Here is a 27,112-nt window from a genome sequence, read left to right on the forward strand (position 1 = left end):
GACTTTGAGGTATACATGTATTAACACCAAAGTTAATTGATACCAGTATTTATATATATAAAGTTACCAAAAAAAATAACTCGATGCCAGCATCAGTATAAAGAGTGAAGAGGACAGCACCTGCTGTTTAAAAGCCTGCATGTATATACCCTATGGCACTCAAATAGAAGCCAATGCCATAGCCCTTTCTTTCCAGTAACAGCAGAACCCTTTGTTAAAACTCAGTAGTAGTCTAAAATTAGTAGGAAATCTTGAGCAGACACAAAGATGAAAGATGAAACTGCAGCAAGAGAGCATGGCAAATCCAAAAGACCTATTAGTGCATAAATCTACGGGAAAACAACAACAACAACAAAAGAGATAGAGAGAATTAACAAGCTACAATAGAAGTTATGTCTTTAAAGCAGATTATAAACAGGGTGGGAAATGTTTAATATGTGTCCTCCTGAAAAAGCAGTTACCGTCTTTTGCATTAAAAAAAGGAACAGCTGGTACATTTTCACAGCATCTAGATTTATTTATGGTATAAAGCCATAGGATTGTAATAGTATTACTCCTTTCCCACCCTGGCAGAGAGTAAACATGAATTCAGAAGCACAGTGGAGTGAAAACAAAGGAGAGAGAGAAAAGGCAGCAGAGAAAGACAGAAAAGGTGAATACAGAGCTACAGAAGTGTTTATTGAGCATGCTACAGAGGTAAGCAGAGTACACACAAAGTGAAATTAAACAACCATCAAACCTCCCAACTTTGTTAGAAAATTAATTTTTAATTGTGCCGCTTTCAAACTATACTGAATTTTACATTTCTAAAGATGTAAAAACTCAACTAATAGAAAATATACATGACCATTCTGTCTACATAGATAACAGAATCTATGAATCTTGAAACTAAGTACATCAATTTCAAAAAGTATTGGTCATTTAACAGAATCAACAATTCAGATTGACAAGAACTGTTCAAATAAATTTGACCTGTAGATTCTGAGCCATGTTTTTATTAAAGTCAGATCTATTCCTAAATACAAAATATTTTGAAGATTTATTAAAACTGAATATTACAATGCAAGGTAAATTAAGACTAAAGGCACATAAACTTTGGTCCCACCTGGTTGTCAGTTTTAGAAAACTGCCACAAAATTAATCTTCCTGCAAGTTTTCGCAGTACACTTTCTTTGTCTTTGAAAAATACATGCACCAGTTCCTGAACTAGCTAGACCAGTCTGCACATGCTCAGAAATCCACAACCATTTCCAAATCTTAATTACAAACTAAGGATGGCAATATATATTTAAATGCACGTAAGTCATGTCAACTTCAAAAACATCTACGAAAAATATTCAGCCACAAACAAGACATTACTTAGTGCTGACATTTATATGACACGTCCCACAAGAGTGTGTACAAAAAGGTTAAGGTTCCACAATGCTTTCCACATAGGGCTCAAACTTACAGAAATCACTTGTCTTAAGAAATTAATACTCTGCATCTTGTTAATTTTAACTAATGCCTACATTCATAACTGAATCTAGACCAGATTTGTGAGATACAAAAGGCCAATGTTTTCAAAAGCAATAAAGCCTAAGATAATAAAAACTAAAAATGCTGTTTTATACTCTCAGTATCAAGTATCTTATTAGATTAAATAGAAAGAAATGTGATAAGCCAATAATTCAAAGAAAGTTCCAAGCAGGAGAAATAAAAACTTAACCTTTTGACACACCCCTGCCCAAACATATTTTAATTCCCACATAACGATGTGCCCTAAACAACCAATTCCTTTTTCCTAGTAAATGCACAATAGCAACACTAGTTTTCCTTTGTAAGGCACGTATGTCAACTAAGTTGGAAAAAAAAAAAAAAAAGCAAAATTAAACTAAAAGTTTAAACAGACAAAAATGGCTTCCCTATGGAACAGATGAACCACAGCAGTTAGCAACTCTGCCTTTACATATGCCATTTCACTTTATAACCAAGGAATGATAACAGCATGAAAAATCAAACTCTGGTCCCCACTTTTCTCAACAGTCAATAGGTGATGACACCAAACAATGGGATCTGCCCGCCATCTTCATCTCCCGTGCTTAGATTGTTGACTTGGAGAAAGACACTCTCAGATGATGGTTTTCTCCAAGGTTATAATTATGAAGATCAATCAAAGCCTGAATAGCTTCCTCCACTGTTGCCATCTGAAGAAGAGCCATTTTGTGATCTCTTCTGAAACAAAATTATGAAATTAGATACTTCATAAGAAGAGTTTAAACACTGATTTTCACCCATTTGAGGTAAATAGATACATTTGAAAAAAAATTAATTTCTATCAAGTCCCACATTTTAAGACAAAGAAGCTTGCTTACTGAAAAAACTTAAATGCTTTCACAGTGCCCCCGGTGTTGGCAAACAGAGTTCGCAGATCCTCTTCTGCTACAGAAGGGCTAGAAAAAGAAGACAGGGAGAGTCCAGATGAATACAGATAACCATAGACCTGCTTTGCTGACAATATGACTGTGCTCAGTCATGAGCTGAAATAGATACTCACGGGATGTTAGACAGGTGAAGGGTAGCAGAAGGAGGGAAAATGTTCTGAAAGTTTTTGGATCCCGGCTTTTTAAAACGGTGCAGTGGTGAATTCCCAAAATCTTTTGTTAGCCCTTGATCATCAAGTCCCTCTCGAGGTAGTTGCACAGTCTGATGTTTAGAGAGAGTAACACGAATAATTTTTCCATACATCTTCTGCCCATTAAGATGATTCATGGCTAGGAAAATAAAGAATATCTATTAAAATATCAAAAGTTTAGTATAAAAGTACTTCTAATTTGGAAATTCTGAATTTTCTTACAACTTAAAAATTTATTTATTTATTTATTTATTTATTTATTACCATTTTTTATTTTTACTAGACAAAGTATTGTACCAAAACACTTCCTTCATAGAACAAGAACAACGTCTACAAGCATCTACTATAAGAATCCTGATGATGAACTGGATTTTAATGGCCACAAGAAAAACGTAGTTGTCACCCCTAGTGTTATCCTCCCTCCTGCTGCTTGGCTTCCTAGTGTGTTACAACTCCTGGGCAGTAGGGTTGGGATGTCCTCTCAATCCCTATCAAATTCATGCTCCCTCTATTTCTCACTAATCACTAGATCTGGGTAACTCCATTTCCTTACCTGCTTTGCTATTGGATCTCTCTGTTTCTAACCCCCATCCATTCTATACAGAGAGAGATCAGTTAAAAGACTTTCACAGGTTATAACTCTGACCATGGCATCACTTAATAAACATCCCTGGGAACAAAATCTAAACTTACTCTTTAATGTAGTTACATTTCCCAGCCTGACCCTTGCATTCCTCCCAGCCTTTTTGCACAGAATATTAATTGCTGGGATGCAGTAACAGCTTGTGTTGGGAATGATGCTGTAAGACACTATCCAAGCCATAACGTAATGGCATCTTAGTAGTGTATTTTTTATAATGCTCTCTGGCTAGAAAGTATTCTCTAACACTTCTCTCAATTTTGTCAAATAATTTTTATGAAGTCAATTCTACAGAGGCATTTTAACCATCTATTGCAGAAGTTCATATCTCACTAAATATCATCTAATGGATACCCTATACCTTCATTTAAAGTCACCATAATTTATTCAAATCATTTGATTATTTTTTCCCTTCAAATTCTAGGACACATGAAGACAAAACACAGCACATGGTAAGAAGATATCATATGGCTTCCTTAGGTACCTGTCAGGTTGTCTTCCAAAGAAGAGAACTTGGCTAATATATTTGGTTGTTAACCTAGCCTTTAATGGCTGAGCCATCGCTCCAGTCTGAGAACTTGCCTAATATTAGCAAAGAGTTAAGTGTTTTCTTTAGTCACAAGTCTAGGCACATTAAGGGAGGAGGGGAGAGGGAGGCTATTTTTAAAAGATACTTCACTTTGTATTGAAGGGTTTTACACAATGGTTTATACCGAGTGTTAACACAACAGGATCTAGAACACCTAAGAGACAAGCCCCTGAAGGATTAACTAGATCAGTACTTCTCAACCTGTCGGCTGTCACCTTTGGGGATCAAGTGATCGTTTCACGGAAGTCATACATCAGATATCCGGCATGTCAAGTATTTAGACTATAGCAATAACAAAATTAGTTGTGAAGTAACAACAAAATTTTATGGTTGAAAGGGTCACGATAGATATAATAAACTGTATTAAAGAGTCACAGCAGGGATCTAGATGAACTCAGATGGGAATGTACACAATAACTAAGGACAGCAATATCCCATGGGCTTGCATTCTAGACAACATAAGATTATAAAAAGCAAGCTGTATCCCAGCTAACTTTAATTCACCACTCTGATTCCTGGCTATGACCTCACTGTGGCCAGCTACCTCAAGCATTTGCTGATGTGACTGCCTCATTGTGATGGACCAAACCTTCAAATTGTAAGCTAAAAGTAAACCCTATTTTCTTTAAGTTTCTCGGTCAGAAACTCTGTAGAAGCAAAGAAAGAAGTAAATCCACTCAGTATGCTCACGCTGGGCACAAACAGGAGTGGCAGGCAAAAGCGCTGTAACCAGGCTCAACAGGACAGCCTTCCATGGGTATCAGCACCTTCATCTGCAAACATGTCAGCCACAACTTCCAGCAAACTACTTTCTGTTGTTTCAACTTTACATCATAGTATTTTGTTGTGACAATCAAGCACAATAAGGATTAAGGTACCACTTGTTTAAAGTAAGTCTTTATATAAAATGAAAACAAAAAGTGTTCTGAATAAAGGTGTTAGTCCCCTTATCTCATGATGACTTGTTATTAATTAAAGGAAGATAAAGTCATATTCAAATACAAATAAGAGAAGGAAGTACCTGAAAATGTTTTTGTTCATGAGTATATGTCAAATGTTACTTACATATAAAGGCACTATACAAAAACAACACTGAGCTGGGGCTTTAGCTCAGAGAACTTGCCTAGCATGTACAAATCTCTGGATTTGATACCCAGCATTAAAAAATAAATAAATAAATAAATAAATAAATAAATTCAGTGATAACAAAATAGCAACAACTCACCTCAGAAGAAAAGCATGTTCATAAACCCAGGAGAAAATGACATACCAAATACCAATGTTTAAGCTACTAGCACATTTAAAATATGTATTGCCACTTTAAACCAGAAAAATCAGATAGTTTTGTATCTGACCTACCAAGTTCACAAAGCTCCCGATTGTTGTAACAATTAATCCCATCAAAATGGTAAATTCCAAAGTTTAAAAATGTGAATGCAGTCAGAAAAAGGTAGCATCATTCTTGAATTGTAATGAATCAAATTAGAAGCTAAGAGCCTGGTGATAGTTACAAATAATCACATTCTGAGCATGCAGTTGTGTTCTACACTGAAGCATGTGTGAAAGACAGTGATATATCTGCAACTTGACTGAATTACATTTTATGCCTTTGGATTAACCATTGGTGAAGATTTGTTGTTTTGTAAAACTTAGCAACTCAAAGATATTTCCCTTTCCACTGCCAAACTGAGTCAAAATCTAAAGTGATTTTAGAAAAACACAAGGACACTGAATAGGATTTTATGGCCTGTATGAAAAATTATTTCTAATACAGGAGATACACAGGAATAGAACTCTTAACCAAAAGTCACTTCAGCTTTTGGGCTAACAGCCTTTTCCATAAAGCTGTGCTCAATTTGTTAGGAAGAAAGCAAAACACAGACTCACCATGTATAAACTATAAAAATATAAAAGTTAACATGACATTTTCAGACTTGATCATTAAAAAGTCACAAATGATCTCTTAATTAAAAGGGTCTGGTTTTAGTCACAGATATGGACTACTGCATTTGAATGTAGAATTTCAGTGAATAGGGATTGTAGCCCCCTCTTACCGAGCTGGGACTGGTTCCCATCAGCCATCTGTATCAGAGCACTGTCTTTCTTATTGTACAAAATCTTCACACGCTGCACATCTCCATAAACACCTTTTTGTGGAGCCACAGAGAGGTAATCCAGAAATGGAATTAATTTTATGTGAAAGTCAGCTAACGATTGATTATCTTTCTGACACATCAATGAAACATTCAGACATCAACATGATCACTCACTCAATCTCACCATTTACACAAATGAATAAAGAAGAACAAGATTTTGAACAGTGAATTTTGAAAAGAATAATTTTTGATAAACCCTCAAAGCTATGTGAATGATATTAAATTAAAAACCATGCAAAATAAATCAGCATGCATTAAAACAAACTTTGTGTCTATGGAGAGTTTTAAATAGCAAAGAAAAATAGCAAAAGATTTACTATTCAACTTTAAGCCAAAGTGCTAGCTACAAATAAGAATTAAGGTGAAACAAAAAAAATCAAATCAATAATAAAAGTATAGTGCTAACAATAACATACCGAAGAGGGTAAACAGACTTTGGGGCGTAACCATCTTTAGAAGGAGAGAAGAGCAAGCAGCGTAAGACAAGAAGAGAGAAGAGTCGAGGAAGAGCGGAGATGAACAGATCATCCATAACGAAGGGTGGTTCCCGCAGAATGGTGAGGTGGTCATGGATCATGGTTCAAGGCGGTTAATTGGGGCAAGTTGGTCCGAGGAACATTTGTTCAAGCACAGAAGCATGAACATAGGGAATGGAGACAGGGAATGAAGACAAGGACAAGGAAAATAAGGATAAGACAGGGAAGGGAACGGGCATTTGGGAGAAGACAAGGAAAGGGGAGGTGAACACACAGGGAAAAGGATGAAATGGGGAAGGGAAACAGCAATGCAGAAGAAAAAAATAAGGAATTGGGGAACAAAAAAAAATAAAATATAGGTCAGTACATAGGAAATGCAGGAATTTGGTCAGAAAATGGTTGGTTTATGTACTGTACAAGAAAAACTGAGCAAAATGTAGTCATCCAAGACAAATATGGGTAAAGTACATATCTATCAAAGAGTAAATACAGCATTTCATCTCAACATGGGAAGGGACGCATGCATAGGGCTTTAAACTTTGAACTTTAACTGCATAAGCATGGCTGGTTATGAAATGCAGGCAAGTTGTAAAGGCACTCTGATTCAAACATTTTAGCATGCAGAACTGTGAATGATAACATTACTAAAAGACAAAATTAGGTTATGTTTATTATTAACAGAGGCCAACCAAAAATGAGACAAATACTCAAATTAGACATCATAAACTGATACATTTGAGGGTCCCACATTTCATACCAGCTTTCATAGCAATCAAAATAAAATATATCAGACATAAATGTACAACTGAAGAAAATAATAGCAACTATATTTAACAAAAGGGTGCAGGGTAAAGTTGAAATATATATTTGTAGAAGACAATGACTAAAAAACTGCAAAGAAAAAATTACTAAGAAAGACTGGAAGAGTGCCTCGTCAAGATCTTTGGAAGAACCTTCAAAGAAAAATGCATTAGAGTAGTTCACATAAAATAAGATTAAAAAAAACTCAATGACACATAAGCATGAAATGAACAAGCAAATCATTAGAAAAGGCAAAGAGCAAAATCATTTCACAGTTACACTTGCAAAGTAGATCACATTTGCCTTTGAGAATAACAGAAAAATAAAAAGCCAGACTACGGTACTTCACCATATTTTTCTTAGGAAAAATAGGTAGCTATATTAGAATCTATATACATATATAAAGATATATGACTGTCTAGAGAAACAGCACTAACTAAACAAGTACGGAGATTTTATTCAGAAGCAGAAATACAAAAGATATTTTGGCTAATGAATATACATAAAAAGAAAGGCAAGTGCAAAATGAAATATGAAAAACTTTCACAAATGAAATGGAGATGAAAAAGCCATTAAAAATGATTTCACTAACCTCTTCATTTAAATTGCTAACCAACAGGACTGTATTGCCACCAGCTGAGACTCCAGGCATGCCCACTCGGCCAGCGGCAGCGGCAGCAGCTGCTGCAGCAGCGTTTGGAATAGCCAAAGGACTGAGAGCCCCTGGAACAGCTGCAACAGGAAGCCCTAATTTTAAAATAAAGCATATTTTACGAAACACACACAAGTCGTTTACAAAACCAATTTAAGCACAATGGCTGCATGGCTTATGGGTGACCGTTCCAAATGGTTCCTGTAAGTCAATTTTTTTTATGTTTAGAAAAGTGTTTTGTTGGTGTGGAGCAGTTATAGAAAAATAATTGATTTCAACAGTCGTTTATTATTTGAACTAAGGTACATACCTGTATAATGTTAACATATTACATACATGGTAGTCCTTTATCTTCCCTATGGAAAAGCTAACAAAGCATGAAGAATAAATCTTCCCTCACTCATTTCCACCATTTACAGTGAGAGGTAGGTATAAGAAACCGTTTAACACAGTGATACTTCCCACTGCTACATAACAAACAAATATAGTTCACTTCCTATGAACAAATTTGTTTTCATACAAAATTCAGTTAGTACAGACAAATCCACCTAAACAATTCATATAAATGTCCTAAAAACGTGACAAGTTGCATTCTCAATTTCATACTGAAGTAGAAACAAAATGAACCTCCAAACACTTTCAACCCTTAAATTCTCATTTACCTAGTATTTGTTATTTGTTGCCAAGTATAATCCAAATCAGTACAGAGTTTACACCTTGACATAAAAATGGCCCCAGCACTACACTTAAATGACCCAGATCTAATGACATACTTGCTTAGAAACAGTCCTTCACTGTGGCTTTGTAAATTCACATTGTGTTTCTCTTCTTTTTATAGCGTTCTTGTTCTTATGCATTACTCTGGGGCTACTGCTACTTCACTAGTCGGGATCATACTTTGCCTGTCAGCTTTTAGATGGGTTTACGGAAGTTTCAACAATTTAGAGTGAAAATTCCTAAGTTTCTACATGAAAAAAATCTCCTCCAATTTCCTCATCATTCAGGCTTTCTTCCTCTTCTGTGTGCACCCTACTAAAGGTAGGTACACAAAAGATTCTCAATTATAAATTGTTCTGGGTGAGTGTCTTTTGCAGTTTTTTTGTCCACTTTCCTTGGGGATTACATTTGTTTCTGAATGTTCTAACTTAAATAAAATTACAAAGGCTAAAATAATAAAACCAGTATCATCATACCTTCTGAACAATCATGACACAATATTCTTTTAGTTATTAGCCCATTTTATTTCTTCTTGTATGTGGTATGTATGCTTGATAAGATAATTGTGCACATGTGGAAGAATCATATACTGCTCTTTGCCTTTGTGTTCTGAGTTGAGTGTCTCTCTTGAAGCCCAGGCTGACTCAGCGAGGCTGGCTGGATGATAGGTTTTCACAGCCTCTGACCTGGCCAGGCACGAGTTAGAGTGGTGCTGCCCTGCTAGGCTTTTTCACACTGGTTCTGGGGATTTGGGCTTAGGTCCTTATGCTTGACATGACAGGACTTTCTTTACCCAGCAGGACATCTACTTGGCCCTGACTTACTTCTTCACATTAAATACAGATCTTCTCACCACACCTCACAGGTTATTTCCATTTAACATCTAAACAATAACTTTACTTTTTGTCAGGGGACATATACACACTTATAAACTAGACACTCACACTCAGTATTTTTTCTCTTATATTCTCTTGGTAAGTGACCTCTCCATGCTTACAAACAAAGCTACACAGGAAAATACCCAGCATTTTTAGGTGGTTTGGCTGACAATACAATTATTTAATAATAGTGGAAATACGAGAAGTAGTAATTATATTGTCAAATCATTTCTTTGTTTTAATAGCTTTAATTGGCTACCTCTTGGAAGAAACAGTAATATGTTGCTAAATTCTATGGTCTTTATGAGGCTCAGAATTAATATTGGCAAAACTAAACCAAAACAAAGCCACCAACCTTAATACACTAAAAGCAACAGAAAAAAAAGTTCCTTGTCAAGTCTCACATTCTCTTTTACATAACGACTTCAAAACAGGTATTTGGTAAGCTCTTTTCCTACAACAAATGAAATCAACTTCATTGATGGGCTATTTTCAATTTTAACAGGTAAGGAGATGCTCTCAAGGCCACTAACTCAAAAAACTTTTACTGAAAACCCAACCATAACTTAACACAAAAATAAAACAATCTCAGGAATTTTCAGATCTCGTCTTTTCTCTGTACCTCTAGACTCTTAACATCTCTTGTTTATGATCTAGAGCTCCTTGAGCTTTGTAACTAGGCTAAAACAAAATTGAAACCTTTTCGTCTCATGTCTCCCTTTTACACTTAAAATTACTGAGGAAAACAAGCTTTGGTCTGAGTTATACCTACTGATTTTTACAACAAAATTAAAAACAAGAGAACATATAATTATGTACTCTATTAGCCTTAAGGCTGATGCACAAAATAAAACTCCTATGCATACCAATGAGAAAAATCAAGAATCAAAAAGTCAAAACCTATTTTAGTATTAATGTCATATTTTGATCTTGTGGAGCTCCCTATCAGGCATTAAGAGATTGCCTACAATCTTTGGTAATATTTTATAAACAGTACCCTTAATATTAAAAAGTACTAAGGTATTTTAACAGACAATTCATTTCAAAGAAAGAATGCTGTAATGACATTTAAAAAGGAGTATCAAGGTATGCAGTTAAAATTATAGACTACTGACAGTCCTAATCACTTCTTGTTTTCCTGTTTTATTTAAAAAAATAATGATAATCATTAAAATATTAACAAGGTTTCTATCTAAGTATACTTAGTACTTACTTCACTTTGGGGAAAACTCTTTTTTCTTCTTTCCCATGATAACAATTCACAATACTCTAACAAAATTATCAAAAAAAATAATAACAAGCAGAAAATTTATTCAAAATACTAAATATTTAAACATAATTGTTTAAAAGAAATACTCCAGGCTTTTACATATGTGTTTTATAAGGGAGCAAATTTGATGTTAAATATTTAGATAAAGCTTTAGGTCATGAAATGTCATTGAAAGAATTATTTATATGAACCTAGAATAATTGTGAATTAAAAGGCAAATGTAAATTGTTATAGATTCAAGAGACAGTTTAAAAGTCTAAGCTGAATTTTAATAAATATTACCTTTTAATAAGAAGACTGCTCAAATTTCACCCAAGAATGTTTGGGTTCAAAACAGAAGCAACGAATTCTCTCTTAGTAAGAAAAGAGATAAGGAACCTTACCAAAATGTAAAATGTGAGCTTCCAGGCCCCAGTGCTGCTCACATTTGTTTAAATGCTAATCCACAATCTATTTATTATCACTATTCCTGGCTAAGAGGCTACAAAGCAGGTTAGTGAAATGATGTCAAAGGGCCTGCATAATTGTGTCCTAAGCCACCTGCCACATGGACCCACTGGTTTTTAAGAGCTATGGCAAACAGCATTTCCCCTTACTAACATGTTCTGCTGTGCAGTTATTTCTCCCCTAGGCTGCTAACAGGAAAAACTACCTTCACTTCTAAACCAGAGGCACAGCGCAAGCTTCCATGACACTTGAAAACCTCTGTGGACAAATATCAGCTTTTTTTCCAAATATTCTTCTCTGAAAAAATTAACTTTGTCATCACACAGAAACTTTTTAGATTTTACATAAGTACTTGTGGCAACAAGAAAACCTACAAAATATTTAGTGGAATTTCTACATAAATGTATAAATGTTAAGTCAATTTTACAAGATAACTGCTCCTTTGTAAAACTTAAATAAAACATGTCACATGCGTAAGTTTTAAATTTTAGCAAGAGGCACCAATTTTAATGATTGACAAATTCTTTAGCTAAGTACATTAATACATCTTCCATTACAATAACAAGCAACCTGAAACTAAGTACTGTGAAAAAAGTTGTTTCTGGCTTACAGGCGATCACATGTGGTAAGAGCCCCTTCAGGTCACCCCTGGTGTTAAGGTACAAGACAACAAAGGTAATGTGAAAGAGAGCGAGGTCACATGGGGAGAGAAGTGGGAATGGCCAGTCCTAGCCTTTTTCAAAAATCCTTTCTCAAAAACCACTAAAACAAGTCTTTCACAAAACATCACCCAAGAACCCCCCATTAAACTCTACTTACAAGTTTCACCACCTTTGACTAATGACACAGAAGGGCTGACCCAGTCTCTAAGCATTCAAACGATTCCTAGCTATTCTTTTGAAAAAAACATTTTTTAAAAATATATTCCTAGTGGGTTTTTTTGGGAAAATATACAAACTATTGTCAGTTTTGGTCCAAACTTTTTATAAGAACATGAAAAATTTTCCTATGTCTTACAATGTTCCTATAAAAAGGCATTTTTTTCTACACATCAATATTCTCATTACTTCTTGATCCAATCGACTACAACAGATTCCAGAATTTTAGCTTGAAAAACAAACACTTGTTCCATGCTAGGCGCTGGGAAACCCCTTCATGTGTCATTCTATTTAATTTTCACAATAGCTGTAGATGGCAGGGGTCACCACTATTGCGCTCACTGCAAATGTGTATGCCAGACAAGGACGCTACATCACATTTTCAACATAGGAATGCTGGACTTCAACATTATCATTATGAATTCTGCCACACTGCAAACATTCCCTCTTGGGTAATTCTTTATTTACCATGCCATTTCTCCTTCCTATGGCAACACCTTTTGGACATTAATTTATTGTGTGGGTTTTGGGGGGGGGGTATAATCTACACTTCCTCCTAATATGCTTTATGTTTCTGTGGACAATCTTGTGGTGACAGTGCAGTCAAGAGCCACATGTGAGTTTAATCCTAACTGTCACAGCTATCACTTTTCATTTTAGGTCCTGGAGACTAAAGCCAGGCTTTGCAATTGTTAAGCAAGCACTCTACCACTGAGCTATGTCCTCAGCCTCAATCTCATTTTACTACAATAATAAATGTGTATTATGTACTTCCAAAATGTTATTTCAACAATTTAATCTTGTTCTCTTATATTTTGAAAATTGTAAATTAAAGCAAAGTTTTAAGTATTAATCTCTGGTTTCTAAATTCACAGCTCCCTATAGCTCTTGCCAAAATTCAGACTAAAATTTAAAATTCTAGATTAGATTAGGTATGGGAGTGCATGCTTCTGCTTCTAGCACTTGGAAGTCAGACACACATGGATCTTTGTGAGCTGGAGAGCAGCCCCATATTGCAAGCCTGCCTAAGTTTCACAGTGAGACCCTGTCTTTAAACAAACAAATCTTTACGCTAAATTCCCTTCTGTCTCATAGATATCTTCACATTTCATTTTTTTTTTTTTAAGGTTTTTTTGAGACAGGGTTTCTCTGTATAGCCCTGGCTGTCCTGGAACTCACATTGTAGACCAGGCTGGCCCCCGAACTCAGAAATCCACCTGCCTCTGCCTCCCAAGCGCTGGGATTAAAGGCGTGCACCACATTCTTTATAAATAACTATCATTAAAATATAATACATTTAGTTACTTTTGCCACATTTCATTTCATGCTATCTTAAGCTCTTTGAGACAAAAATAAAAAATAAAAATAAAAGCATTTAGTACACTTGTCTTTAGTCCCCAGATACACCATGAAGCCAGCTTCTTAAAAACTAAACTGACCATCCTTACTCAATTATTCAGACAACCAATACATCCTTCAGCAAACATTAATTAGCATTTTGGATAATTATAATCTATCTTCATAAAATAGAGAATGCCTGGAAGCTTATTTTTTGATAAGCTTTTGATGCTAAGACGCTAATAACTCCAGTGTAAAATTCACATTTCACAGATAACATTATCCTTAAGATCTTGCTCTGTAACCTTTTGTAACACCATCTCATTCCTATTTATTCTATGTGCCATTCAAAATACTTGTCCCTTGGGAAATACAGCGCAGACTTTGTGTCATATTTGCTTACACTGTGCCCATAGCTCATAAGACCCTCCTGATTCTTTAGAAGACACATCAGGTATTTCTGATCATGAATCACAGATTTCACTCTACACAAAACAACGCTACATTTATTTATTATCTTAAATCAAAACTATTCTTGGTAATCACCTCCCACTAGAATATAAAACATGATCAGAAACCTTGGTGTTCTGTTCAAAGTAGTATGAAAAAATATGCTTAAAATCAAGAACCTAATTGAAACCTTCTGTATGTATCTTATGTTTTCTCATTGATGAAACTCTCCTGCATAACTTCACCTCAAGCTATCTTCTTCTGTTGCACTAACTGCACACACAGATGTAATGTGCATCTTTAGAAAGCTTTTCTGAGTTTCACACATGTCATTTTTCTGTTTTATTATTCTGGTGAGACAAGGTCTCACACTAGGTGGTTCAGACAGATCTTGAATTCATGACATTCCTGCCTCAGCCTCCCAAATAGGATTACAGGTGCACATGACGATAGTCAGCTTATAATTAAGTCTGCAGCATGGTTTCATTTTAACAAATCTTCTAGAGTCAAAGGCTATTATAGAACTGTTATAGAATTCAGGCTATTCAGTCTTAAAACACTAAATCTTCTTGGTCCTGTTCTGAGATTACAGACTGGTGTCATGACAGTTGTTCCCCAATTTCTTTTCTAAAAGATTAAGATATAAACATTAAGAGTATACAAAAAAATCCAACTACAGTAATATAAAACACAGATTAATAGACCAAGAACCCACATTTTCTCAGATCATCTTTGAACATACATTATACACAAACACAAGATACAAACACAAGACTGCTCCTGGAATAACATGGGACACTATCTTACAGTAAGTTTTCCAAGTTACTGGAGTCTTTCCTAAAATAATGATTAAAAGGTATGATACAAAGCCAACAAGTCATTCAACATTATCAAGTATTATATACTGTACATTAACTATATTCACTATATGTTTATACAGTAGGCAGCACAACTGTTTCATAAGTCTCTCATGAGACAATGTTGCTAGACAGTAGCATTTTTTACCTATATTACAATCTAATGAGAACATCTTCTCTAGATCAATCTATCTCTGACTGAAACACTTAGTAAATGGTTGTATTTTAAATGTTCCTGCCACAACAAATGACATAAAGAACTTTAAATAGAGATAGAATCTGAAGTAGTTTTTCTTTAAGCTGGTATTTTTCTATTTATTCTGTAGAGAGAAACTATCCTTAAAATAATCTGTCTAGGTATTTGACAGTGGAGTCAAATTTTTAAATAGGAACTAAAAAAATGGGAGACAGGACAGAGTGCTGCTAATCCTTGTATTCATGTGTTCACAACTCTTCACTAGCACTAGTCTCTTTAAAAGGTACTTAAGTCTAGCAATGTCTTAATAATTGAAGGGAACCTTTTGATTCACAAAATTAACAAGCAGCGTTTCCATCTTTCTAAGCATGTTTTACTAATGGTTCAGTAGAAACTTTAGAAGTAGCAACCACTATGAACAAATTAAAAAATATTAAAAACGACAGTAATTCGTGTTTTTTTAACATACACAGATGAAAGACCAGGTCTTACTAGCATATATTATGGAAACAATGAAAACAGCTCTATTACTGCTACAATGCTCACTTACGGTTTTTCCTCCTGGTGCTATTATAAAATACATAATATAACATGTATAATGGAATGCCTTGTAAAAGCTGTTTACATTTTTCTGCATAAGTTATAGAATCACAAAAAAGGGAACCAATGGCAAATGTAATTTCAGGAAATGTTTTTTTTAAAAGCAGAAGACTGACAGAAAGGCACTAAAATTATTCAAAATAATTTTGAAAGAAAATGACAAAATGATGGAAAGATGTTTATAATACTGAATATAGAGCTAGAGTAAACAAGGTAGTAAGGTACCAACAGAAACATGCAAGCATGAATGGAACATAGACACACACCAGAAAATATTTGAAAAAGAACAGGTTTAACTCACTACAGCTTCAGCCTTGGTTAGACTGGGAGAATCAGCTAGTTTGAAACAAGGACAAAAAAATTTCCTAAACTTCATTCCTCATATAAAAATTTACTCAAAGTGGATGATGAAATAACTAAAACCAAAAGTGCTAGAAGACACCACACCTTCACGATTGAACCCCACAAACCACTAAGATAAGACAGTAAATCAGACCTCATCAAAATGATGGGTCTGTGCTATGGAAGATGCTGCTGAGGGATGGAAGAGCCTCCCTCCCCCAGATGTGCTGTGCTATGTGGATACTCTACAGTCTAAGAAGCGACGTGGAAGTAGAACAAAGACTATTTGAGAAGTGAAAGGGACAGGCTAGAAGGGGCAGGCAAAGAAAAAAGAAAGTCCAATTTATTATGACTAAATTGAAAACTTTTCACTGCCTCAGTCACACCGGGGTCTTTTTTTGTTCTCACAATTATGACAAGAGGTGCAATGTATTATCTTCTGCTATTTATTAAGAAAATACTACTGCTTTCTGATCTTTTTTGATTTATGGGCATGCATTTCTTTGGGAAAAGAAATATATCTAACCTGGGATAAACTTGGATTAGTAGCTTTGTTAAGTCCCCTGCCCAGTTCCTTCCATTCTGGAGTCAGAGAAAAAGCAAGTGAGTCAACAATCACACATGAATAAACTGCATCAATGACTCCCTAGGTTACTCTCTCAGGCTACGAGAATCTGGAAGCAATGGTCCTAAAGTATAAAGCAGATACTGGGAATCATCTAGCCTATACCCTGTACCAATTCATAAACTTGGCAACAATGAATGCTTGTACCCAGTCATAATTAAAACAACTAAATACATGCAAATGTTTTGTCTAGCAACTGTATTTGTTAGCAAAGAAACTGAGGGATTTATTGTTCTACACTGCCTTAAGGATAGGCTGAGTCATAGCATATGCCCAAAAGGGTCTGAGGTTCTGGGTTCAGTCTGCAGTACTGCTTCCATCCCCAAAAGTAAGTGAAAGACCAGAATTATTTCGCACACACTCTCTATGACAAGGCAAAGGTCTAGCTTATTGAGGGGGAAAAAAAAACCTTAAGTTTTTGCTAACTAATGAAAAAGAAGTATGTGAAAGGAGGACAATCTTTCAAACTCCTCATTCTGATGAAAGACAGATACTAAGGCAGAAGTCACTAGTGAATACTAACCGGTTAGCAGACAACTAGAATGAAGGCTTCCTGTGGTAATACTAAGTCACAATCACTCTCCAGCACAACGAAGTGAGGAGCCATGGAGGAACCAGGTGCTAGTGTCTTCTTCAGAGATGCAGGAAGCCCAAACGCAGTGCATAGAGGAAGAATGTATGACACCACAGGGAAACAACCAGAGCAGTGTACAGCTACCAACTTTCTAAAAGCTTAATTTAACGTTTTTCGTTTTTTTTATCAAATCAATAAAACTGAAGTTGGGACAGAAAAGAGGGCTTATCACAGTACAAAAAGAAATTATGCAGATAAATAACAACTAACATCAATTATCTCTCTCAGAATCCTACACTGTATAAGGCTACCTTAAAAAAATGAACAAACAAAAAGCCACTTTTTTTTTTTTTTTTTTAAAATATAGGGACTGGCACAGGAGCCTGAGTTACATATTGAGATTGTATCTAAAAAGACCAAACATAAATAAATACCTTTTAAAAAACTAAGAAATTTTGATGCAGGTTAAATATTTCGGCACATTAAGAAATTGCTGCCTAGCAGCCAGGAACAAAAACATAGGCCAACAGTCAGACAATATGGAGAGAGGGAAGAGACCTTAAAATGTTCAGCCCCAAAAGGTATGCCTCGATCAAAATCCCTCACCTCTGGGCTCAGGAAACTCAGGAGAAGAGGTGGGCAGAGTTTAAAAGCCGGAGGGGAAGAAGGTTACCGAGGACATAAAACCCTGTATATCAATAGGATCAATGCACACAGACTGAGGGACAGACGCTCTGCTCAGGTCTGCGCCAGGGTTCTAGAACCGAAAGCAGAAGTGGACACGGCTCATTCCTAACCTAAAAGCAATCTCCTACTGATAACCTCTGGTGAATTAAAATTAGTTTTCTTCAAGGCAGTCTCATTGAAAAAACAAAGCACTCTTTAAGGGCAAAGCCTCAGGCTCAGCCATAGATGGCCAATAGAAAATGAACTCACTGTCTTTAAGAGGTTCCTTGTCTCATGTCATGTCATGGCCTTTTCCTCCTTTTAATTTTTATTTTTACTTTTTTAAATTTATTTTTTCTTTTATTATACTACATGGCCTTTATATGGTTTCCAGTTTTGTGTTTTTTATGAGATTCCTGAGTGTATAAACTAATAAGTTTCTATGTCTACATGTGTTCTTACGCCTTTTGATGTTTCTTTACTAGTTTTGTCATATGCTGATGTGATAGTTTTTGTTTTTTCTTGGTATTATCCTTTAGAAGCCTTTTTGTTTTCTACTGAGAGATAAAAAGGGAGTGGATTTGACTCGGGGAGGGTAGGATGGAACTGGGAGGAGGAGAGGGAGGGGAAAGCATAATCAGGATATACTATCTGAGCGAAAAACTGCTCTCAATGAAAGAATAAATAAATTTAAAAACGAGGGAGAAAGAAAACCCTCTGCCTGGTTTGGTGACATGGGAAGGCATGGAATCCCAGCATGCAGGAGGCTAAAGAACAAAACACTTTAGTTTGAGGGCAGTCTGTTCTACATAGCAATTTGCAAGGCCAGACTGGAACCTGGACCACAGAGTGAGACTCTTGTTTCTACTCAATTAATCAGAAATTCTTGATGTGGTAGATAAATTTTGTTTTGGTAAGAAATCTGGGGATATTGTTGTGATAGTTAAGATATGACTTTGATTTAAATCACAATAGAAATAAAAACAAGTAAATTCACAGTGATCACTACTAATGTTATTACAGAAATGTGGGATTCACATGGAAGACATGGAAGATTGACATATAAATGTAATTTATAGAATATTACCATGTGAATGACCCACTCAAAAGCAACAATAGAAAAAGCTTCCAAAGTTTTAAATAAACTTGGTAATTTTAGGATTACACATAAAAGGGAGAAACATAGTAAACCTAGATTAACAATAACATTTTATCAGAATTATACCAAGTAAATTATGACCTGAATATTAAAATAGACTGTGCAATGACTATGGTGTCTTTTTATGAGGACATAATAAGTAATTACTAAAACCCTAAAATTTGGTATAAAAAATTCCAATAGCATTTAATTTTCAACTCTTGCTTCACTAAAATATTTTGGGATATTTAAAAACGTTATGAATGCCTTGGGCTCATTCCCACTGATTTTCAGTGATGTCCACAGCCAACACATTTGGAAAAGCACCATTACACAAGAAGTACAAATTAACCTTCATGAAAAATGTTCTATCTCCTCATAACCATCAACTAACTGCACAACCTCTACTAATACTGTTATCTTAAGAATGGGTGATACTTTATTCAAACTCTATTCTTTTGACAGGTTAGTTGCTCTAATATTTTTAAGTGGCAACATGATCATGAAAAATCATTTCTAACAATTTTCTAAGGCTACCCACCTCTTAATATATTAACATTTACCTTGACAAAAATTTTAATGCTGACTTATAGTAAATAATTTTGACCAACTTGTCCTCTGAAAGAGGTATGTGAGTGAATAAATATACTGTGAAGCTTATGATTATGTATTTAGATGTTACATTCTAAGTATCTACAAAGTACTGTGTTTTTCTTCTCTAAATAAACTACATTTACCAAAACACTGTGATTCCCAGTAAAAGAGGGAGGGAAACCAGGTATAAGTGATAGTTTAAAAATAATTAGCATTTAAAATAAAATCTTTTTGGAAAGTAAAGACATTCACCAAAGCAGCTAAATATAAAAAGCAAAGTGAACCCCCATATATTTGAAAGAATATAAGTATAGTCTTTTCAGTAAAGGGGCACTGTAGTGATTATTTCAGGAGTTCTGCATCAGAAAGACTGACCAAGAACGGAATCTCGCCACTATTACTTTGGTTGTACTCTGAAGTCACCCGATAAAATATCCTAAGAGGCAAAAAATAGAGAAAAGACAGTTATCATTTCATAGTGGCGACATCACTAATGGAGCATTAGATGCCCCTGGAAAGTGTTAAGAACCTTTCAGAAACATAGCACTGAGCTGTACACACAGCACAGACTTATAGTCTCACTATTTCAAGACTGCAATAGGTGTTAAGGCAAGATCAAGACCTTAGTTTTAAAAAGACATAAACTTTATTCTTTTAAAAAATGAGAATAGTTACTAAAATTACTTTTCTGAAAGGTAACAGACCTAAACAAGTTCCAGATTCGGCTCATATCCTAATCAAACCTAAATCTCTAGTACGTACTTTGTAAGAACTACCTAACACACCAGCTGAAAGATTCCTGACAACTGAAAAATTATAAACAAGTATTTTAAAACTACAAATTAGTTTCTAATTAATGACACATTTCCCCAGTAATTTAATATGCTTTGACAAAAAGAAATGAAGTCAAGTATAAGAACAAAACAGTGGTTTCAGCATTAGTAAAGTTGAGGCAGAAAAAAAAAGTCAAGAGTACAGGGCTAACCTGGGAGGAAAGCAAATTTCCAGCAGCTCTCTTGACACAGTGACATTGTCTCAATCAAGAAAGGTGTGCTGACAGGGCAAAAATACAACCTTCTACACCATTTATATTATCTCAAATTAATACATATCTTCCAGGAAGAAACTTGTAAAGCTATTAATAATCTTTAATGTTTTTATTCAATAGTTCTAGAAGTATAATCTTAGAAAATAATTTAAGGTAAAGATTTTTAATAAAAATATTTTAATGTCCACTTTCAAAGATTCAATGTACTGCGGCAAAAAACAAAAATAGCCAATGAAGATTATAAGTATATCCATTATAAGTTATTAAAATTATCATTTCTACTACTTTTAAGTTCTAAATATAACTGGTTTTTTTTTCCTAAAGTCAAAACTTTAACTGGTTAGTATGAATGTATCTCTTGTGAATACTGTAACTTACAGAATCTATTATTGGAGTTTTGAAAGTTAAACTTTTAAAACCAATTTGAGAACAGTTAAAGTAAAAAGTCCACTTCTGAAGAGTTTAGGAAAGCAAGCCTAATTCCTCAAATTTAACCTGGAACTCACCAATTAGGTTGGCTAATGCACTCCAGGGGTCCTCCATATCCTCCTGTCCCCTTCTTCTCTAGTCCCCACCCTGGGGTTAAAAATGGTGACTATTATGCAGGCTTCCTATAAGTACTTGAGATTCAAGTACTTGAATCATGCCAACAGAGCAAGCACTTTAAAACTTGAGCCATCTCCAGTTCCATGCTGTTAAAGATTTTTTTTTCTTTATATTTTCTAACCAAAGCCTTAAGATCACAACAAAGAGTTATTCGGTTCCCTAGAAAATTCCAAATGACCTCAAAAATATGCCTCTATCTAGGATCCAAACATACACATAGCTTCTTAGAATCTTTTCATGTTATCAACAGTGTTTTAAAAATGGCACATTTCTTTAGTATTTTACCCATAACTTTTTTTTTACAAAGTGGTATGTGATTGTTTAATTTTCTAGACTATAAAATCTTTGCTACTACCTATTTAGTCTGGCTACTTGAGGTTTCATTAACATACCAGGGAAATGTAGAAGAATGCCTAAAAACCAGAAGCTACAATTACAGGTCTTTCTACTCTTTTTGTAAAAGTTCTGTCCAACAGAGTTAAAAGCTGCATATCATTTATTATCATCTCAAGCTTGACACTGCCATTAAAAACTGTTAACTATAAACCAACCAAGGCTTCAACCAAACCTACAGTGCAAATAAAATTCTGTCAGGAACACTGCTAATAGGAACAACCTAAAGCATCTACCTACTATTTTTAGTCACAAACAGCAGTGCATGGTGCTGGAGACAGCAAATGCTAACATAAAGGGTTACCAGTTTTGTATGTCCTGAAAATTAACTGCAAATAACTGCTCTTGAACATTAGACTCATTTTGCATTCATACCAATCATTTTTATACATTTACAAGTGAATGGAGTTGTTACATATTTGTAATAAGTATTTTCAACACTCATCTGTTTTGTAAAAGGATGGGCACAAACTAAAATTTTAGAAGCTACTTTCTTCTTTCTCAACCATCAATCTGGATTCTCTCTAGCTAGTAACCTTGATTTCAAGATACTATACTTGGGGATAGAGATGGCTCAGTGGTCATGAGCACTTAGTGACCTGTTGAAGACATGGGCTCGGGTCCCAGAACTCATGTGGCAGCTAACAACTGTAAACTCCAGTTCCAGAGATTCGGATGCCCTCTTCTGCCCTTCACAGGCACTCTACACAGGTGGTATACAAACATACATTCAGAGAAAACGTCCACACAGAAATAGAAATGAAGATAGTATTAAAAATATCAAAGTAAAATTTCAAAACAGAACAAATTCAAGAAAACGATTAAAATTTGACATTATCAGTTTGCTTATTCTAACTTACATTTCCCCCACTCTTCGGTCAATCAACTTCCAGCTGCTTGTTTTTACACTGCACTTTATGTAAGTAGCACAGATCCATCCATTGTAGGGGTAAAGTAAAATAATGATAACCACATCCAAAGGAAGAGCAATAAGCATGTTCTAGAAAAATCTTCATGTACAATTTTTCAACATTTGTAGTGGACTATACTTTTTAAAAAATTCCATGCACCCATGGACTCCTATTTTCATCTTCATAAATACTTTGTTATTTCTGCATACTGCTAAAGCAATCAAATTCACCCTAACAAGAACACATAAAGACCTTTGGTTTAGACAGAATGCCAAATCTGAAGCATACATATTTTAATAACATTCTTTTTCATTCAAGTTTTTCTTCATTTATTTTAGGGGAGTTATATGTGGGAAAAGTGAGGTGATAAAAAGGGGTAAGATGAAAATATTTTTAGTTAGTTATCCTCAGGAAGTTAAAGGCTTCCTTGTAATGGCATTCATACAACCCTCTGCATAGGCAAGAAAACTCATAAACTCTCCACGTCATTTGTTAAGGTGTGAAATCCAAGGTTAATCATACTTACAGTAGGTTACCAGGCACTTTCCCAGAGAGCAATGGAGGAAAGGTGCTACAGACAGTAAAAGTCCTACCTAGAAGGGATGTCTCCTTGGCAAATGCTGCAGCAATGGCTGGGTCTAACGCAGGCTGGCCGTCTCCAGATGGAAGATCAGGTCGAGTATAATCCCTACTTTTATCATTGTTGTATTTTACATTCAAATTCACAAGTTTGGAAAAATCAATCCTTAGGGTACAGCAAGCATTATAAATATTTTGACCATCTAGGGCCTGTAAAAGTGAATAAAATATATCAGCCATCATAAATTTGAAAATTAGCAAAAACAGGAAAAGGATTAAAATTTCACACATCAAGCCATGCTACTGTTCTAAATGTGTTAGTTTCTACCACTCACTGCCTTCCTTAAATAGGCAATGCTATTTAACTCTAAAATATAACCATTTCAATATCAATGTAATACTTTTAAATAAAAAGCTGTAAAACAGCCTAAAAAAAACAAAAAAACAAAAAACACCTGGTAACAGTCACACACACAGTCAGCCCTAATGGCAACACTAAAATGAGCTGATCCAACTCCTCCTGGACACCACACGAGAGGAATATACAAAAACTTTACTGAGCTGAAAAAAAATTCACCATCACAACAAGATCACAGGCCTGGTAAAAAACTAACTTAAAGGCATTTCATAAACATTATTATTTAAATTACATTTAGATCAAGCAAGCCATTAGACAAAAAAAAATATATACCATATAAAAGACACCAAATAATATCAATTTTATCAAGAATTTAATGTAAAATAACCCCGTTTCTTCCTGTGGAGCATAAACCACTAATAGATATTAATTTACAGTAAGTTGAGTCATTCCTGTTGGGAGAATGTGAACCAGTGACAGAATTTGATTTCTATGCAATCTAAATGGCACTGTGAATATCGGTACTGCAAATGTCTATCAGAAGATGAGTAGCAAAACTTTACCCTTAGGTATCTAATTAAATATTATCAAGGAGTACATATTACCTCATTAGAGCTGGCTTGAATCACCATCCCTAGGTTAATGCTAACAGAACTGACAGAAAATTACTAAATCTACAATAGACTTTTCAAAGTGTTATTTTAATGTGATATTAAGGCAGAATGCCAAATTATCTACAATCAATGTAGCAATTACTACAACACCCTTTAGAAACCTTTGATAATTTCAATTTTAACTTTTAGAAAAATATCTGTACACAAGTAAAAGACACACAGCCACAGAGACTGGGAAAGCTGGAGAAACAACTAGTCAAATTTTATATATAATTCTGTCATACAAGGAGAGGAGAACAGCAATCTAGTTAGTTTAAAATTTGTATGAAGTAAGGTGACTGTAAGTAAGGCAGAAAGAAATCATGTTGAAAAACTTCTGCAAGCTTCATTTCAAGCTGTATTTACAATCCCAAGAAAGAAGAGTTACACACAAACCAGTCGTATGCTGGGTGCAGCCAGCAGACCACAATGAACTCGCTAGAACAAAGGCTACTGTCAGTGAAAGCTAAACATTATTTGTAACAAGCAAAGGCTTCTCAAATATTCCTACTTTCAAAAAAAGTTTATGACCCAGGGTGGGGGAATGCTACGGCAGTGAGGCAGGAGTGTGCTGGGGGGTGGGGGTAGGGGGAGATATAGGGGGGTTGTGGTGGGGAAACTGGGGAGGATAACATTTGAAATGTACATAAATAAAATAACCAATAAAAAAAGTTTAGACACTAAGTAGAAATAATTAGGAAAAATTTGCCACAATAAATTAAAATTTATAAAACACAAGCATCAAAATGAAGGAAAATGTTAAGACAGAATATACAATTACAAGAACACAGTGAAACATGTAGATACTTCAATGGGCACTATTTATATATAACTTGCTTTAGTGAGAGGTTGTTGGGCTTTCTTTAGGGAGGCTCTAAGTTCCGAGTTCTCCTGGACTTTTAACAGTAATTAAGTAGTTCAAATCAACTATTTGCAACATAAAATTCCACACTGGTAGACTATATATAATCTTTTAAAACTCCTGAACCACTATAAACTCCTATAAATGCAAAATGTCAAAGTCAAAAGGGAGTGAAGCAAGTCCCAGCAACTGTCCACAGAGCACCACCACATCACCGTTTCCAGAACATCTGCAGAAAGCAGGGGCTTCTCTGTAAGACAGACTGAAGGGCATGATTTTAGTGCTGCAAGCATCTGAGTTTACTGTGGCTGTTGCTTTCGTAAAAGGTAAAATGTAACCCACAGGTATGCTAAAACAAAATGACAGTATGAAAAAGATTCTAGACAACACAGCACCATTATCTCGCATCTACAAAGACATACAGTCCATGGACTTCAAATAACAAAAGCAAAAGGACATTGGCTACTCACGCGTTGTTGTTACAACTCTGCTGCAAAAAATAACCTTTAAAACTGGGGTATTTACAGGCTTCAGTGAGCTTTAAACATTCCAAGGTAAAATGCTACTGACAAGACAAGGAAAGAGTTGCTTTGCTTTGCCAGTATACTGCATGAGTTTTCTTACAAAAATATGAAGACCTTTACTTTATGATAATTAGGATTGTTGTTATGGCTTCAGCTCAATAGACGTAGTAGAGAGCAAAGTAGACATAGTATCCACTCATACTAACAGAAAACAGTTATCTAAGAAATAATTACTTTAAAAAATCCATTCTAATTCAAAGTACAAAGTAAGTTCTCTGTGAAGAATTTTCTAAACTGGAATTTGATTAAAGGAAAAAGTAAAAGTAAGTGAAGAGGAAAGCAGTCCTAACCAATGAAATAGCACACTGTAAGCCTCAAAGATCACAGAAAGCACACCTATTAAGTATTTAAAGAAGTTTGACGCAAATGAAAAGGGACTCATGAAATGAGACTTAAGAAACAAGCAAACATTTAATCTAAATCATGCTGATGACTACAGACTTTATCCTAAGGACAAAAGATAGTCACTGAAGGACACTGAGAAAGCCAGTAGTGTCTAAGCTGAAATCATCATGTAGTCTGAAAAGCAAGCAAACAACAAAACCGAAGTTAAAACCCCATTGGGAACAACCTAAGATCCTGAAGGAATGGATTTCAGCCAAGTACCATGACCCTAACTTCAGATGATGTCCTGATGGCTCAGATCAGAAAACTTCTATGCACTGCTGGTAAAGGACAAGAAGCTCATTCTGCATGAGATGATTTGTAGCACATAGTCTACCAGTCTCAAATGACCATGCTGTTCTTGAACTTGCCACCTCTGGGCTTAGAGAAGCTTCTTTTGGCAGCAAGCAGTAGTTAACTACAGAGACACAAGTGCTCAGTTCTAAGAAAAGAAACTGTATCACCCTCTCAAATGCCGAGGGACCATAGCAGAGAGAGCCAAGGAAAGGGGTAGAATGTTATTCAAACTGTCTTCTGGGCATGACATGTTGCACTCTTGAGTGCTTAGCATCTGTAATTACCTGCGCAAGATCTATACAAGACTAGGCCTGCCAACATTCCATTAACCAGAAAAAAGAGGGTAATGAGAGTCTATGGGCACTTATGATAACTAGGGAGAGACATTTCTTCGGTAGTGTAGGCACTAGTAAATTGGACCTCATAGGCTCATGTTTGAATACTTGATTCCCAATTGTTGGAAAGGATAAGAATAGGCCTCCAATAAAGTTTTCTATAAGTTGCCTTGGTTGTGGTATCTGTTCATAACAATGAAAAAGTAACTAAGACTGTTGTTGCTCCTGTAATAATCCCCCAAATGTTCCTGGAAAGGGATCAACAGGAATTGTAGAACAAGAAAGGATAATTAATAAGCATGGCTGTGATTAAAATATATTATATACAGGTATAAATACTATAATGAAGCCTATATGTGTAACTAAAACTAAATAGAGAAAATATACAGCATTACTTGTTTGTAAACACACAAAACATTCTATTAGCATCAGCACTACGTAAACTATAGCTACAAATACGTTATTTTTATAATGACATAAGTTAAAAAAAAAAATCAGAGAAAAACTTTGAGTAATACCTGTTCAAACTAGGGTTGTAACAGCTGAAGGACAGACAAACAGGAACTCAGGAATCAGAATCAATGTCTGAAAACAGGATGGAAGG

At 35.1% G+C, this 27,112-nt stretch overlaps 1 protein-coding gene across 4 annotated transcripts in view; it reads right to left on the reverse strand.

The window, feature by feature from the left end:
• Positions 1-494: 494 nt before the first annotated feature.
• Ptbp2 (polypyrimidine tract binding protein 2) overlaps positions 495-27,112 on the reverse strand; it is a 65,180-nt gene continuing 38,562 nt past the window's right edge. The window contains exons 8-14 of one of the 4 annotated variants that reach the window (XM_021157894.2): positions 23,050-23,245; positions 7,869-8,008; positions 6,416-6,449; positions 5,898-5,990; positions 2,537-2,753; positions 2,355-2,432; positions 495-2,211 (exon numbers count right to left, since the gene is read on the reverse strand). In XM_021157894.2, the coding sequence (XP_021013553.1) occupies positions 2,082-2,211; positions 2,355-2,432; positions 2,537-2,753; positions 5,898-5,990; positions 6,416-6,449; positions 7,869-8,008; positions 23,050-23,245 (888 nt within the window). In that variant the 3' untranslated portion in view covers positions 495-2,081. Of the gene's footprint in view, positions 2,215-2,354; positions 2,433-2,536; positions 2,754-5,897; positions 5,991-6,415; positions 6,450-7,868; positions 8,024-23,049; positions 23,246-27,112 lie in introns of all 4 variants that reach the window. The other 3 variants (XM_021157893.2, XM_021157892.2, XM_021157891.2) reach the window with 3 other exon arrangements.

The sequence above is a fragment of the Mus caroli genome, chromosome 3 (assembly GCF_900094665.2).
Source record: "Mus caroli chromosome 3, CAROLI_EIJ_v1.1, whole genome shotgun sequence".
NCBI lineage: Eukaryota > Metazoa > Chordata > Mammalia > Rodentia > Muridae > Mus > Mus caroli.